This window comes from Cupressus sempervirens, chromosome 11, assembly GCF_028749045.1.
Source record: "Cupressus sempervirens isolate cs-2001-9-10 chromosome 11, ASM2874904v1, whole genome shotgun sequence".
NCBI lineage: Eukaryota > Viridiplantae > Streptophyta > Pinopsida > Cupressales > Cupressaceae > Cupressus > Cupressus sempervirens.
In genome coordinates this window covers 573,385,183-573,402,286 of record NC_143128.1, presented here as the reverse complement: position 1 = coordinate 573,402,286, position 17,104 = coordinate 573,385,183, and the positions used below count along the sequence as shown (strand labels likewise).

The window sequence follows — 17,104 nt, the reverse complement described above, 5'->3', positions numbered from 1 at the left end:
CCCTACGTTCTCTCTTTCTCTTTGTCTCTTGGTCAATTATATTTGAGTTTTGTTTTGTCTTTCAAACATTTATTTATTCAATAGTAATATTGAGTTAAATGCATTCAATTCACACTTGAAATTTTACGTAGTGGATTATAACCGTTATGGACTATCAAATTTGTTGGAGACAACCAATTTAACAATAAACAACTATTCATAAATGGTTTAATGGAACCTACAGCTGGTGTTAGACTCATTTTCAGTGGGATCTCTCTACACAACTAATTTCATTCATTTATTTACTCGTATTTTAATTTTATAAAGTGAAAAATTTATGCCCATAGAAAACTTTAAAGAATGTGAATGGTCTTATTCATACATTTAGCCATTATTATCCTTACCTTTAATTTTTTAAGATTTTATAGAAGGGAATTATTTTTCTTATATCATAACTAAAATTTAATCATAGCCTAGATAAATATGATCATTAACTAGTAGTATATGTATCAAAAACTAAGTCAAATAATCAATCTTAATATGCTTTCAATTAATATCAATTAGTAGTTGTCCTCTTGCATGTAGGCAACAAATAGCAAATAAGTTGTTTTGAAAGGGGGAAATAATGAAAGTGATATAAACGTTGAATTTAGAAAGTTATGAATTAATCAACTTTATAAATGGATGGGAACTTAAGTATTGAATGGTAATCTGATAATAAGGGTTATAGAGACCAATAAGTAGCCATGTAATCAGACAATTTAAAACTGTTCCAGTCAAGAAAATGTTTAAGTACAACATAATAGTTAAATTAAAGAACACCATAAATGTAGGATGGCAGGCTGCCCAATAAGAAGGGTAGGGAAAAGGTGTGATATCTAATTCAACTGTTTGGTCCATTTTTAAATATTTAAATTTTAGCAAGAATGTGTTGAGTGCGGGGTTAAATTGAAAAGGATGGTTTAAATCATATTCATTGCATATATATGGAGAAGGACAAGTAGTCATGAAATTTGATAATTTATAGAGTTATTTACTAGACATCTTTGTTAATCTAGAAAAAGTTCAAATTTTGACAATATGTAGGGAAAGTGGCCAACGTATAAGATTGCCTTTAGTAAGATGGGCTCCAACCTTGAGTAGGGAAAACAAATGTTTAGTGGCAAACATCAGAGGAAGGTTGGATCAAAATAAAATTTGATAGTGTTTTCAAAGGAAAGCTAGGCCCTTTAAGCTCTGGTTTTATAGTCTAGGATTGGTTGGGTAACACTAGGGCTTTCGGTTACAAAATTGGAAAATGGGACCAATAATGAAGAAAGAGCACAAGAGGGCTTGCTCACCATAAACTTGGTGAGAAAGAAGAAAATCGATAAATTCCACTTCGAGGGTGATTTGCAAATAATCAATAATTCAATCACTAATGATGAATCATTAGTATGGAAGATCAAAGAATTTATTAAATTAATTAGAGCCAACTATCTTAGTTTAAGGAATTCAATTTACTCACACCTAAAAGGCACAAAATAAGGAAGCAAATGTGTTTTGTAGGTTGGGAAGTGAAATTAATGAAAGGCGATCATTATTCAAAATGAGAGGAATTATGAGATATTCGATGGGATGATCAAATTGTATGAAGGAAGGAGGCAAGCCAAGTGATGGTATTGCATTGATGACATCAAGTGCAATGAGGTAGATGCAAGCACGTGAAGCACATTAAAAAGGGAGATTGGAGGTGGGATTTCAACACAATTGCATTTTCATTCTTAATAGAGTGAACATGAGAACATTGTGGAGGAGCAAAATGATTTCGTCATTCTCAGGAAGTTAGAGGTGGTATGGACCTATTATTGAAGGAAGCAGAAGTGAAGAGGATGCACCAAAGTAGATTGCAATAAAATTGTGAAGTGGGAGTAGAGGAGAGAACCTAAATTGTTTATAAAACACAGTCACTGGGGTGTAAACATGCGATTTGGCAAAATAGAGGCCAATTTTTTGTTGACCACCAAGAAGAATCAGTTCACATTCTAGATTAAAATAATTAATGATAGGTTGAAGAAATTGTTCAATATTGAAGACTCCATGTTTTGCAGATGGTGATGATGTTATCTATGTACAAGATCATGTAGGTGAAGTACAACTACACAATGGATGAAGACCTCAGGATCAATAATCTTGGCTTGGTGTTAGGAACTACGTGGAAAAAAGGACTCGTAATGGATGGTAATGCATGTTAGATGAGAATAGTGTTATGGGCTAGGAACATTCAACTCTTTTTATGCGCTAGGAATATTCATCTGTTTACTTATAGTGGACGAATAAGGGTCCTTCACTATCCTTTTTTATTTTGTTTTGTTTGATTAATGACAAGATGAGCATTATAAATATAAACATGAATTATTAATTACAAAAATAGCTTGAATATGATTTAGATTATTCATATATAATTATGATCTAGACATTCATTGTAGTCAAATTTACATCAATCATAATCACATTTTAAAATGTAATATTATTAGAATAAATAGAAAAAATTCTATTTTCCTTTCAAATTATAAAAATATTTAGACCTAGGGAAAAAATATTTTTACCTACAATCACAATAAATAAAGTACCTTTCTTTTATTTTGATATAAATATAACAATTTTTTAATGCAATTAAAGATTATTAAGAATTTATATACATTCAAAAAGAATTATTTTTCATTATTAGGCAACTCAAACAAAAATTTGTGTCCATAATAAGCATCCTTTGCAATGTGTTTTCTAGATTGTGAAATGGCATTGGACTGTATAAAAATGCTGGTGATTGCTGTTTTTTTTGGCAGTGCCTAAATTGTTGTAATTTATTTTTCCATTGATTCAATATAAAATCTACATATAGATAACCGATCAAAAAAAAAAATCTACATATAGATATAAAAGAGTGTCGGTTACATAATATCATTAATTATAGAAATTAAAGAATTCAAAATTTACACTTTAACAATCCAGACAATTTTTAGAGGAAAACGTATTTTCAACATTTCCATACTTCTGATGCAGTGGTCTCTCATTGATACAGACAACTTTAATGAACATCCTGAACAAGCAAAGAAATATATCACATACTGTACAACCGAATACCTATTTTGAACACAGATTAGTAGTTAGGCTCAGAGAGGTTCAATGGAAGGCGTGGAATTGGAATTGCAAGAAGATGATCTGCCCTTGGCATTGTAATGCCAAAAAACTCTGAGAAATCGAGTGTCTCAGGGGTGACTCCTTTTGGAAGATACCAATTGAAGCAATGCAATAACTGTGCGAGTCCTAGCTGAATCATAGACAATGCTAATCGTATTCCAGGGCATCCTCTCCTACCAGAGCCAAATGGTATGAGTTCAAAGTCTTGACCTTTCACATCAATCTGGCTACCCAAAAATCTTTCAGGTTTGAACTCATTTGCTTCTTCCCATATAGTGGGATCTCTTCCAATAGCCCATGCATTGACAAGAACACCGGTCTTCGCTGGTATTTGATACCCACCAATGGTAGATTGCTCCATAGATTCATGTGGAAGGAGGAGGGGAGCAGAGGGATAAAGCCTCAATGTTTCTTTCACCACGGATTGCAAATATGGAAGATGAGGCAGATCAGATTCTTCTACCTTACGATCCTGTCCTACTACAGAGTCAAGTTCTTCTTGAGCTCTCTTCAATGCATAAGGGTTTCTCAGCAGTTCTGACATCCCCCACTCCAATGTAGCTCCTGATGTATCTGTTCCTGCAACCAGTAGGTCCTGTAAAATTTCAATTTATTGACATGATTTAGGGATCAGCTCTAGTAGAGGATTGAAGATTGAACATGTTATGTTAAATTCTCAAGTAGTTTCTGATACTGGTATCTACAATCTACAATGGAATTACATGTTAGAGAATATATCTCGTTACTGAATTATAGTTCTGCTGTATACATGTAATATGTGAAGTTTCTGTTAGTGCTTCAGTTTGTTCCCACTACCCTTCTCTAGCTGTTGTCAATAGTCATTGTCACAGTTCGTTGTCAACAGATTCCAGTTTTCTCTAGAACATACCAGTTAGCTATCATATGTTTTAGTGTTCCATGTTTTTAATTTGGTATTAAAGTTGTTCAATTTTCTACACCTGCTGCCACAACGCGGGTATCAATCTCATCTGAGCTTGGTGATAAGAATATCCAGGCTAAAAGATCTCTTTAATTTATGAAGGAGAACAGCTTTGACAGCTGGAGGAAGAATCTAGGTTAGAATTGAAGACTTAGATGTTGAAGAGGATGATCTAGAAGAGATGGCTAAATCTCAGTGCGGTGGAGAGGAGATCGGCTGAAGAATTCAGAAAAATAAATCTTAGTTTTTGACATGTAAAGATGATTCAGGGTTTTCCATAAGAGCAGTAGAGTACTGCCTTGTTGTATCACTACCGCTTTGAAAAGTCAGCTTGGAAATTCAGGTGGGAGATTTATCTATCAAAGGAGATCAGCGTTTTGGATTTGGTGTGACAAAGTAAAGGATGGTAAAGTCAGGTAAGAGTAAGATTGTTGAACTACCAGATGTTAATAGTGATGATCAGTATAACATAATTAAAGATGAAGAACTTAAAGAGGCTAATATTTTGAAGACGGAGAGGAATGCAGTAAAGAATAGTTAGATATTCAATATTTTGAGATGCTTGTGATTGGGAAAAACTATATTTCATCGAGATTACGAGAAATACATTTAAGGATTAGTGTCGAATAGTTGCAGGGAGATCCAAAATGTAGAAATTCAGGATCCTACTTTTATTAGGATGATGAGACAATTCAGGTGTAAATAGTGTTCCATAAAATTGGTAACTTGGATGATAGTTAGGTGATTATACTTGCAGTTTGGAAGTAGCTTGAAGATGTCTTATTGATCTAAAAACTATTTTCAAAGGATAGTTTCTACATAACGTTTTCTATAATATGATCTTATTTGTTTGTTTGTTTAATCTCCAGTTTATATTGTGTTGGAGACATGTTAGGCATGCATTTAAATTGAGTTATTCATTAAGATAGAGAATATAATTCAAAATTAAATTATAGTTCTGTTGTATATGTGTCATCGATGTGATAAATAGTTTTTTCTAATTATTGGAATAATCACAGTTCATTATCTTTTCCAATTATTGTGAATAATCACAGTTCATTATCAACATTTCTAGCTTTCCATCAAACCAACGTTTCTAACTTTCTATCAAACACACTAGCTAATTGTCAAATGCGTTAGCATACTTAGTAAAAAATTGTTGAATTTACTGGATGTATAAATATGTTACCTATTCATAAATAATGTGTGGAATGAGCCTTTCAGCTATTCCCTTCTCTGCAGCGAGAGAATGTTCTGTTTTTTATTTTTCAAATACCGTAACTAGATCTAATAAGACGTACACCCTTGTAAACCCTTGACCTTAACAGAGACAGATGTTAAGTACCGAAACATATATTTCAATTATAATTGTAGACTTCCTTACAAACTCAAAACATTTAGGAGCAGATAAATATTGCAAGATACATTACTCACTTTTTAAAGAAGGCTTCAAAATAAAGCTATATTAGATATTTCCCCATCACCGATTCAACTTGTTCTATATCACTGCCGAATCATTTCGCTGGTAAAGAAGCCCGTACAAAGTCATTAAATCATTATGTTTCCATTTTTTAATTTGTTTTTTATAGTTTTGGGATTATGGAAAGATCTGTTAGTGATATTAGGACTTCTCCTTTGTCTCAGGAAATTAAGATATGGGAGAAGGATCCTATTCTATAATAAAGCAAAGATTCTTAGAACAATTTTTCAAACTCTCCTGATTTTGTGTGGGTCTTTTGCTTTCCACCTTGTTTTGGATCAGATTGTTTTTTGGTAAAGTTTTATGATGCTTTGTCTCTCGTTATTTCATGATTGTTATTTGATGCCTCGTTGAACTATTTCTTTATCACTCCCTTTCTAAAAAGTCGTAACCTTTTCAAAATCCTTACCTGCCCATATAAAAATGAACTGCTATCTATGCTAATCAAGTTACTTAGATGATGAGTTTTCCTTCCATATTACTAATCTGCCTTATCTACATTATCCAATATACAGAGGTGTTACTAGGGTAGATGCTTCTCCAATCCTAGGAGATTCTATCTAATTGTAAATTCTACATATACCAATAGTCTCACCTCTGCCTACATAGCAAGAGTGCTTACATTGTCTTACTGAACATTAGTTTTATTAAACTATTCGGTGATTACAGTGGTGTGTTAACTTCAAAGCCTAGTGACTATGGTATGTTATTTCAACTTCACTGGATTCTAACAAAATCTAGTGTAAATTAGTTTAATCTTTTACCTTTGGATCAATTTTATTTTCCCAAGATCACCTTACTACTCCAAGCGACTAGCCCTTTAAGTCTGGATTGATATTGTCAAGGTTTATTTTGAATACTGTACTATGGAGGATTGAAAGTTGTCTTTATTGTTGGGATATGAAGTCCAAGAGTCATATGACTGTTCATTTCCCTCATCTTTTTCTATTCAAAGTAGTCATATGTTGTATCAGGTATTTCTAATATAAAGTGAATCCCTACTAGAGTGTGGACATAGGCAAGTTTTGTCGAACCACGATAAATATTGTGTTCATGTGTTGTGTCTTCTGAATTTCTATTTTTATTAATTTCTCTAATTGTTTATATTTATAATTGGTATCAGAGCCAAAGTAAGGCTAGAGCAGAGATGGAAGAGGATGAAGTCAATTAGATCATCAACGAACTTCTTGGGAACATAAACTCCGTAGAGAATGTACTTGCAAAGACCAAAAGTACACTCCATGCACATTGGTGGGATGGCTGGAGAAATAAGCCAAGAATTGAACCAAAAGAACACTTTGAAGCTCTCAAATGTTAGCTTAGTACAATTCTGGAATGCACAGCCGATGCACACTATAGGAAAGACATCATGGAAGAATTGCCAAAGAGGGCAAACACAGACAAGAAGGGAAAGTCTATAAAAGATCTGATGTCTGCTGGACGTAAACAAATTTGGCCAACCCACAATAAATATCGTATTCTTATATTTTATTTTCTGAATTTCTATTTTCAATAATTTCTCAACTTGTTTATATTTACACTTTTACCTACTTATTTGCCCTAAACCATTCCCCATTTCCTCTTTATATAGACTGCCTAAGCCATTGAGCCAGTGATCCGGGACACATGAACATTTAACCTCTAAAATTAGGTCAGCTTGAAAACTCGCACAAATGGCAAAAGTTTATACATAAATAGGAAAGCGATTCAAAGCAGAAGAATTTTAGAAAAAGAAAGAGCATTGATAGATTGAGTTTTTATACATACAAAAATGACATTCTTGATATGCTCTGGTGTAATTTTGATCTCCATGGATACATCTTCAGACAAGGAAAGCAGGACATCCACAAAATCCTCACACTCCAAATTGCCATCACTTCTCCTCCTTTGTAAATGTTCATCCACGATTCTCTTCAGAAAAACATGAAAGATCTCAGTGAGCTCGGTCTGTCTCTGCTTAAGTCCTTGCAAGTCAAGCCTGCCCAACAGGGGAATATAATCCCTATAATTGAAACCACATGACAGAGCAATGACTTCATCCAGAATTTCCTTGAACAGATTCCCGCCCAGCTCAGCTTCATTGCATTTCTTCCCAAACGACATCCTACAGATTATATTATTCGTGAAGAAAGTGACTTCTCTCGTCACATCTACGACGGAGGGATTTGTAACTGCGGTAGCATTGGTAACCGCAGTCTTCAGAATGGAGTTTATCATGGCAAGGGCTTCTTGGGCTCTGAGGGTTTCAAAGGTTCTTTTGGGGGAAAAAAGCTCCCGGACGAGGACTTTGCGCATGAATTTCCAGTATGGGCCATATGGAGCGAACGCAACTTTCTGGGGACTTAAAATGTGGTTATTGTCTCCCATTATAGGACGGCTTGCGAAAATGTGATCATGGGTTTTGAGAATTTGTTTCGCCATATGCGGAGATGATATTACAATTGTTGGAAGAGAACCCAAGTTGAGGGTCATAATTGGGCCATATTTTAGGGCAAGGGTTTGCAGATCTCTGTGAGGAAGTTTGGAGAGCATATGGAGGTTACCGATGATGGGCAGTGGGGTTGGACCAGGCGGTAGTTTGGATGGTCTAATACTTGCTTTTACAACTAAGAGAGTTGTAATGAAAAGGACTAGAAGCAGAGGAATTCATGGGAAGATCAGAGACTCCATCGTAGGCTTCGGAAAGATTGTAGCCTCGTTATGCCCTTTTAGACTTCAAACCGGGACTCTATTTCTGTGTGCATTATAATTGCTTGAAAGTTTTTGAGATAATCTGTATGGGCTTTTTCTAGAACCAGACAAAATTTAACTTGGCAGGCGGCCTACGGAATTTAAGACTATGGTGTAATTTCAATTGTTCTCCATTGTTCAATGGTATGCAGCAGTTTCATACACGCAATGAGTGATGTGATATGTGTGAGGGAGCTATCAAGAGTTGCTTTATATATATTATTAGTTCCGGGCAGGAATACTTATGCATTCATTCAATGCTATTAGTTTGGTGTTTTTGAACCAATAGATTTTGATTATTTTTATCCAACCCGAGGTTGTGATATGTGTGAGGGAGCTATCAAGAGTTGCTTTATATATATTATTAGTTCCTGGCAGGAATACTTATGCATTCATTCAATGCTATTAGTTTGGTGTTTTTGAACCAATAGATTTTGATTATTTTTCTCTAACCCGAGGTTGTATTAAAAGTTTTACAGTTAGATTATATTTAAAACATATTAAAATACACTTTTCCTCTCATGTCATTGGTTCTCAGGAATTTTGGCAAGGAGGAAAATATTTTTCTTCAATCAAAATTAGGCTGAAATTAGGAGGAGGTCCTAAAAAATCTTTCACATATATTTGTGTAATAAATGATGATCATTAATGTTTTATTGTTGCTACTTATTTGTTGTTTCCTCTTTGCGTTGTGCTGGATAACTGGACTAGTTAAATTTTTTCACCTTTATTGGGTCGATTGGGTCGGTGGTAGTGATTAGAGCATTATCAATGTTTGCCTTAAATGATAAGTGATTCATTAATAGCTCTAGTCGATGGCGTGTGCTATATTAACCTTATGACAGCAAGCTTTCCTTCCGCAGTTGTTGCTGCTACTTATCTGTTGTTTCCTTCTGTGCGAGCGGCTACACAAATAGGCAAAATGTATATTTCCTTTTCTCTGAAATGTTTATTTCCTTTTATGTGCTACATGTATGTAAGTGTGTAGTTTCCCCTCTAATAGTGTCTTTATGGTAACTGATTATATTAAGATATATGTCATCTGTATGCTAAGATTGAACATTGATGCGGTTTAGGCTCTTTACACATTATAGTCCCTCTAAATTTGTTTACTGCAAATTTAGTTCTCAGCATGAAAAAATCGATACACTCAGCCATGGAGTAAGCTTATTCTAACGGAAAAGGGCGAAGTCGATTTGTGAGCTCATTTTAATGCTGTCGAAGCATCTCTTGAAGCCATTGAGAGGGTACACAACATCCAGCTTTCGCTTCCTCGAAAATATCGGGTTCAAATCCTAATAAAAATTTGGTAATGCCATTGAGTTTTCCTCCCAGTGCCACAGTCGAGGCCGTTGTGGCTCCCAGTAGCAGTCTTCTGTCAAATGCATTGGCAAGTGAAGAAAATGATTTAGTATAAAACCTGGCAACAAGATTTAACACAAGTTTTCTATCAATAATGTTGTAGAGAGTATGGCAATTCGTTTGACTATAAGATCAAAATTTTATGTAGTGCCAGAAATTTTAGCTTAGATCAGATCATTTTTCCATTTCAATGAGCGAGTGGTATCATTGTTTGACGTTTGCTAATGTGCTTTACCTCAAGTTCAAAATTTTACATAGAAGACATATTTGAGAGACTATAACTTGGATGTTGTGATGAATTGTCATAATTGTTTTGTAATTTGAGGCCTTTTTCAGTTATGTAAATGCCTTCTATTATGAATGCTCTTGTTGAAATATACAGTTATAAACAAATGCTCTGTTGTTTAGTTTGATTGATCAGATAATATGGAAGATAGTGAGCATTGAGGGTTGTTTTTTTAGTAGATGTTCATTTTGAAAACAGACTTTATTTCTATAGCAGATTTCTTCTTCCCTAAATGCTGCTCAGCCATTACTATTTAGAATAATGTGTCAATTTTATAAAATATAAATTGTGACATTGACATTATATAGCTATTTATGTAATACTTAAAATCATTTATATTATACTTCTATTTACACATTTAATGATATTTGTAATGTTAGATAATACTCGATATAAATAAATTAATAAATTTATTTTCAATATATTATTCTATTGGAATTTATACTACACATTTAAAAATAATTTAGGGTGCAACTTGGTATATATATAATATAAATTTAAGAAATATCTAATTTATTTAATATTTAAAATACTTTTTGGTTTCTCTTTCCATTCCCTTATTTCTCAATTGCTTTGTGGCATTACCATTTGAAAGATACAAACACATTCCAATATTGTTATGAGTAGGAAAATTTTATGCTTAATTTTTGTTTTACATTTTCAAAATTTAATACATTCAAAGAAATTGCATGTATCTGTTAAAATATAGAATGTGAGCACTATAAATTTATTAAATCAAACTTATACAAAATTATTTTCCAAACTTTGTTAATTTTGTGTGTTAAAAAATATGTGACAATTTTGGGAACAATTTCTCTTTACAGTGCTACACCAAACATTAGTAATTTTCTCACGTTCAATTTACAATTAACTGACTATTACCTAATCCCAACCCCTTCCCTCCCTCCTCCACAACAATACAACTATCACGCATATGGCAGGAACTATGATGCTACATGTCACTTGTTATCATGTGTATTCATATTCATATGATATATATAAATGTTTTAAATCTAAGATTATCTTTGTTGACTTCTTTTCAAATGAGACAAAAATTAACCGGGCATATTGTCTACATATTTTAATATTTAGGGATGTTTTATGGACAAATATGTAAACATTTTGGGAACTGGTATGAAATTAGAAACTTTTCCAGTATAATTTTTTTTTAAATATTTATATAATATGTACAATAGTTTTTTAATCAGACTTTATGATTTAGGATTTGACTAGTGGAGTGTATAATTGTCACAAAGTTCTTAAGATTATCTTTATTGATTTTTTTCAACCCAAATAAAAATTAGTTAGATAAATTGTCTAAGAATCTAACATTTTTGTGTCATTTTAATTTTGTCTCTAATGTTTTATGGATAGATGTGAAAGCATATTCAAGTTAACAATAACTCATATGGAAGAAAGGAAATTGTCATGAATCTAAAATTGTTTCTTTATCTTATACATTTGAATTCATATTCATATCATATATGATTATCTTTATTGACTTTATTTTCAAATGAGACAAACAAAGTAGGAAGTTGTATATGGAATCTAAGATTATGATGTAATTTTGATTTTATATGTTTTATGGACCTATATGAAATTATTTTTTAATGAAAAATGAATCATGTATAAAAAAGGGGAGTTGTCATGAATTAAGAATCATTTCTTTATCTAATATGTGTGTATTGATTTTCATACCATATATAATAATATTTTGAATCAAACTTTGTGATTTAGGACTAGCATTCACACCTTCTTGTGGTGGAAGAGGTATCAAGAGTCAAATAGGAAAAAAACATCTATTTTGTATACATTTATGTAGTACATGAGGTCAACTGATAGGTCATTCAACAAGTGATATTAGATGCTAATGAAGTATATGGGGTTAATAAAGTTTATAGTAACAGTTAATTACTCTAATATTTGATATATAAGCTGACAATTTTCTGGTAAAGATTGAAGTGGTTATTATTGTAAAGTTTAGATTTTTTACCAAGCTTGTTTATTGGAAGTTAAAATTATTAAGTTCTTGAAAAGTGTAAAGAGGATCCAAGGATAGCTGATTCACATCCCCCTAGTTATCTAACAAGCCAGAATCCTAACAAGAGTTTCAAATTTAACAAGAATTTCTCTATGAACTTGTGGACTCTAAAATTGAATTCTTCCAAACTAAGAAATTATGGGAAGACTTAGATGATGTGATTCTAACTTGTCGATAGATACATGAATAATATGGTTGACTTCTTAACCAAAACAAGTTCTAAGATTGATTTATGAGGGGCAGTGGGAGGCCTAGGCTCTATTTTTATAAAAGAGAGGTCCCATTAGAATTATTTTTTGAAGATAAAGGAATATTTAGAATCTTTTCCCTCAAAATAGAACTATTATCTTTTAGCCCTCTTAATTTGTGTGGGTGAAAATGGGGCAGGGTTAGAAATAATCCCACTAGCTTAGGAAAGCTTTCTGCAATCTGCTCACTTTTCACATCCAAAAATATTTTTTGAAAGAAAACAAAGTTTTTATTTGTTTTATTTGATATTTAAAATTTAAAATATTTCAAACTTCCTTATATTTAGGAGTTCAAAATTTTAAGCATAATACACTATATGGTTCATGAGACCACTCAAGCTATACACATTCATAGCTCTATTTATAAGAAAGCCACCCTCTAATTTGATGAGTAAATTCATGCCTTCAGCAAGTAATGAAGGAGAAGGAAGTGGCAATTTTGTGTGTTTGTTGATTTTCACAACTTTTTCACTCTATGCTTTAAGTAAATGTTCTCTTTTGCTTTTCATTCCTTGTATATTTCTTTGCTTTAAATATATTTTTCCAAAAAAAAAATATAAAAAGAATATAAAAAGTTTAAAAATATTGAACCAAAACAAATAATGTAAATGAAGGATGGGAAATAAAATATCCAATACAGAAGTAGGCTATTTTTTAAGACTATGCTAGAGTTAGGCTAGCAAATATATGGTATTGTGATTTGATGACTTGTTTAGCCATTTCAAGAGATAATAATGACTATTGGGAATGTACCCAAATGGAGGGTCATAATTGAGCCATATTTTTGTGCAAGAAAGAAGCAGGAGATTAAATCAAGGTTTTCAATTATGGGTAATGGTATTCTTGGCATTTTTCCAAGATCTATTTAGTAGAAAGATTACCATGAAAACACTTACTAAGATGGAAATCCATGAAATATTCAAGAATTCTATTATGCATTCCATGAAATAATTCTAGTTTATATCCTAAATGTATTTATTCCCATTGCAAGTATCTTTGGAGTGAATTGTGAGGAAGAAGACAAAATAGAGAAAATCACAAGGTTTGTGGTGGGTAGGTATTGATGCAGAAGCATTGAGCATGGTTTTGAGTGAACCCTATGTCTACGAGCTTAGGGTTATGCTTGGGACATCCACGTGGACCATTTCCTATGTCTGCATAGCTATTGGCTTATTTGTGTTTGACTTAGAGCTCTTTTGATGGCTTTTGATAGCGCATTCTTCCTTTATTGGGAAAAGTTTGGGGATTATTCTCATGATCTTCAATCTATGGGTTAGATTATGCAATCTTGGATCTAGATTATTAATTAGCATGAGGACCTATGTTTAAGGTAGCATGGTATTATTTTATCTTATGAGTTAGTTATGTTTGTAAACTTGGGGCATGTCCTAAGTGTTTATTTAATGTAATCTACTAGGTTAACTTGTGGCTTATTTGGTAAAATTATAGAGTCTTGTGATGTCTAGAGTAGAAGTTGTTAGCATGAAGTAGCTAGGAGAATCCTGAGAGGTGATAGCTAGGAGATGAAAATTTGCAAATGAGGATTGAGATTTTTTCTTATATGTATTGGTCATAGCCAAGAAGACCTAGCAACCTGACATGTTGGATGTAAATCTATTGATCTTCTTATATATGAAAGGGTGTTACATTTGATATGAATCTATGTTTTATTCTTCTTTTTCATCTGTGTGGTTATTTGCTTGGGGCTTGGTCACCTCCATTGGGGGTACACCCAACCTTGTGCTGGATTAGATGGTATCAGAGTAGATTTTGATCTTGTGATGTTTGGTGGTAGATTGATTTTTTGTTGATCCCTAGATCTCTTTTTTCTGAGGTGGTAGATCATGTTTCTAGCTCGCAATTGTAGAGGAATCATAAATGGATTGTTTTGGTTATGAAACCTTGATGTGAAGAGATTAAGTTTTCCTTGGGTGAACAAATCATTGAATTGTGGGAGGTTACAAAGATGGAAAGTAGATCAGGGAGAATGAGGCAATTGGGGTCTTGCAATCATATCACCGATGTGAAGTAGGTACACATTGAGAGGAATCTAATGGATAAGTAGGATCATTTTTTAATAAAGTTAATTAGAGGATTGAAGAGATAGGAAAATCTTGTTTGAGTTGACATCTTTTGATCATAAGGGAAATTTTTTGGCCTGTTAGAAGGGTTATTTAAAGAAGAAGACATTTTTTAAGATGATTTTGGTTCCCATGAGCAGATGGATGAATCTAACATGGGAATCGCAGAGAATCTTATTATTGATAATGAGGTTGTTGAGAGTTTCATTTGAGTTGATAATTTACATGTTGTTGTTGATGTGGATATGGATGTTACTACCTGTTGTGGATTTTGGTTTGCATAGTTTTATTGACTTGGTTTTAGATTTTGATGATGTTGCTGACATGCATTTCATGTTTGAGGATGTTACTATTGTTGGTTGTGATCAGTTGCATAGATTGTTTGTGAAGCCTTATGACATTTAGTTGGTTCTTATGAGTAGGCATGTTGATTTGGTTACTGAGATTCATATCATTTTGATGTTCGAATGGTTGAAGAAGATATGGTTAAATTGTAATTATTTTCTTTTATCTTTGATGGATTGGAAACCTTTGGTGAAGATGAAGTTGTTAGATTGTGGTGACTGATCAGGAAAGTATTGTACATACTTCATAAATAGTGGGGTTCGGGGCATCGCCCCGAAAAAAAAAAAAAATTTGGAAGTAGCCGACATGGTAGCCGACATATTATGGCCGACATGTTATAACCCTAAAGCGGTTTAATACTTGTATAAAAAGGGCTTAGGGTTGGGTATTTTTTGTGTGTGGTGATACGAAATTGGTTCTTGTGGCGGTATTGAGTTGTAAGGGATTACGGATTGTAATCAGGTTGTAATCACTGGATTGTAATAAGATCGGACTTGCTGTTTGGTGGACGTAGCCCAGGGATTGGGTGAACCACGTTAAATCTTGGTGCCTTGTGTTCATTTCTGTGTGTTCTATTATTTTTGTTATTGGTTATATTTGCATGTAGTTTTTATTTCTGCCCGTGGTTTATCCTAACAAGTGGTATCAGAGCAAGGTTGTCTTTCAGTTATCCTCTGCAGGAAAGTCTCACGGTTAAGTGGGAGTCTCACAGTTGAGTGGGAGCAATGGCAGATGAGGGTAAGTTGAGGGTTGACAGGTTTAATGGGCAGAACTTCCAGTTATGGAAGATGCAAATGGAAGACTATTTATATCAGAAGGATTTATTGAAGCCGTTGGAAGGAAAAGCCAAGAATCAGGGAACTATGTCAGAGGCTGAATGGGATCTTTTGGACAGAAAGGCACTCGGAAGCATTCGGTTATGCTTGGCACCATCGGTGGCATTTAATATTACAAAAGCAAAGACGACAGAAGATTTGATGAAAACCCTAGCGACACTGTATGAAAAGCCCTCCGCTTCAAATAAGGTATTTCTCATGAAGCGTTTATTTAATATGAAAATGGCAGAAGGTGGATCTGTTGCAGATCATTTAAATGAGTTTAATACTATTACTAGTCAATTATCTTCTGTAGGTATCAATTTTGATGAAGAAATTAGGGCTCTCTTGATTTTGTGTTCTTTGCCTGAAAGCTGGAATGGCTTGGTAATGGCGGTGAGCAATTCTGTTCCTGGATCTAGTACCCTAAAATATGATGATGTGATCGGTGTTATTTTAAGTGAGGAAACTCGTAGAAAATCCTCAGGTGGATCTACATCAGGAAGTGCTTTAAATGCACAAAGCAGGGGCAGAACGACTGAAAGAGGAAGTAACTCTGGAAATCGTGGGAAATCAAGAGGAAAGTCAAAGGGGAGGAGGTCTCAATCGAGAGGACCAAATGATTTCTGGTACTGTGGGAAACTAGGGCACAAAAAGAAAGATTGCTGGACTCGAAAGAAAAATGAAGGAGATAAATCAGATGGAGACAAAGAGGCAAATGTGGTAAGTAATAAATCCGAAGAGGATGCTTTGCTTCTATCTTTAGAGAGTGTTGATGATTCATGGGTTTTAGATTCTGGTGCTTATTTTCATGCTACACCTCATAGAGGTTATTTCATTGATTATGTCCAAGGGGATTTTGGGCTTGTTTATTTGGGGGATAATGAACCCTATCAGATTGTTGGAAAGGGAAAAATTAAGATTAAGTTGCAGAATGGGAATCATTGGCTACTACATGAGGTAAGACATGTTCCAAAGCTGAGTAGGAATTTAATTTCAACAGGGCAACTCGGTGATGAGGGTTGTGTAATTACTTTTAATGATAAAAATTGGAAGGTTTCAAAAGGTTCCCTTGTAGTAGAAAAAAGGTGTGAAAGTAGGCACCTTATATCTTTGTACAGGTCATATTGTTCCTTCTACTTTGATTGTTTCAGAGAAAAATGAATATTCAAGAACAATTGCTGCAGTTGAGCAGGGAGAACAAATAGCTGCTGTAGATTCTGATACAGCGTTGTGGCACAATAGACTTGGGCACATGAGTGAGAAAGGTATGAAAGTACTTCATTCAAGGAAAGTTTTACCAGGTCTAAAATGTGTGAATATGGATTTCTGTGAAAGTTGTGTGTATGGAAAACAAAAGAGAGTGAGTTTTGTAAAGACAGGGAAGGAAAACAAAAAGGAGAAATTAGAGCTTGTGCATACAGATGTATGGGGACTGGCTCAAGTATCTTCCCTTGGTGGCTCTCATTATTATGTTACATTTATTGATGACGCAACTAGAAAAGTATGGGTTTATTTCCTTAGACAGAAATCTGATGTATTTCAAACTTTTAAGAAATGGAAATGCTTGGTTGAAAATGAGACTGGTAAGAAATTAAAATGTCTCAGATCTGATAA

The 17,104-nt window shown here is 33.6% G+C and overlaps 1 protein-coding gene across 1 annotated transcript; it reads right to left on the bottom strand.

Annotated features, from left to right (window-relative positions):
• Positions 1-2,909: 2,909 nt before the first annotated feature.
• Positions 2,910-8,493, bottom strand: LOC149530936 (cytochrome P450 71AU50-like). Its single transcript, XM_089808847.1, has 2 exons — positions 7,347-8,493; positions 2,910-3,754 (listed from the first exon to the last, which is right to left on the bottom strand). Exons 1-2 carry the CDS (start codon positions 8,109-8,111, stop codon positions 3,119-3,121), a joined length of 1,401 nt encoding a protein of 466 aa, XP_089664973.1. The 5' UTR covers positions 8,112-8,493; the 3' UTR covers positions 2,910-3,118.
• Positions 8,494-17,104: the final 8,611 nt, after the last annotated feature.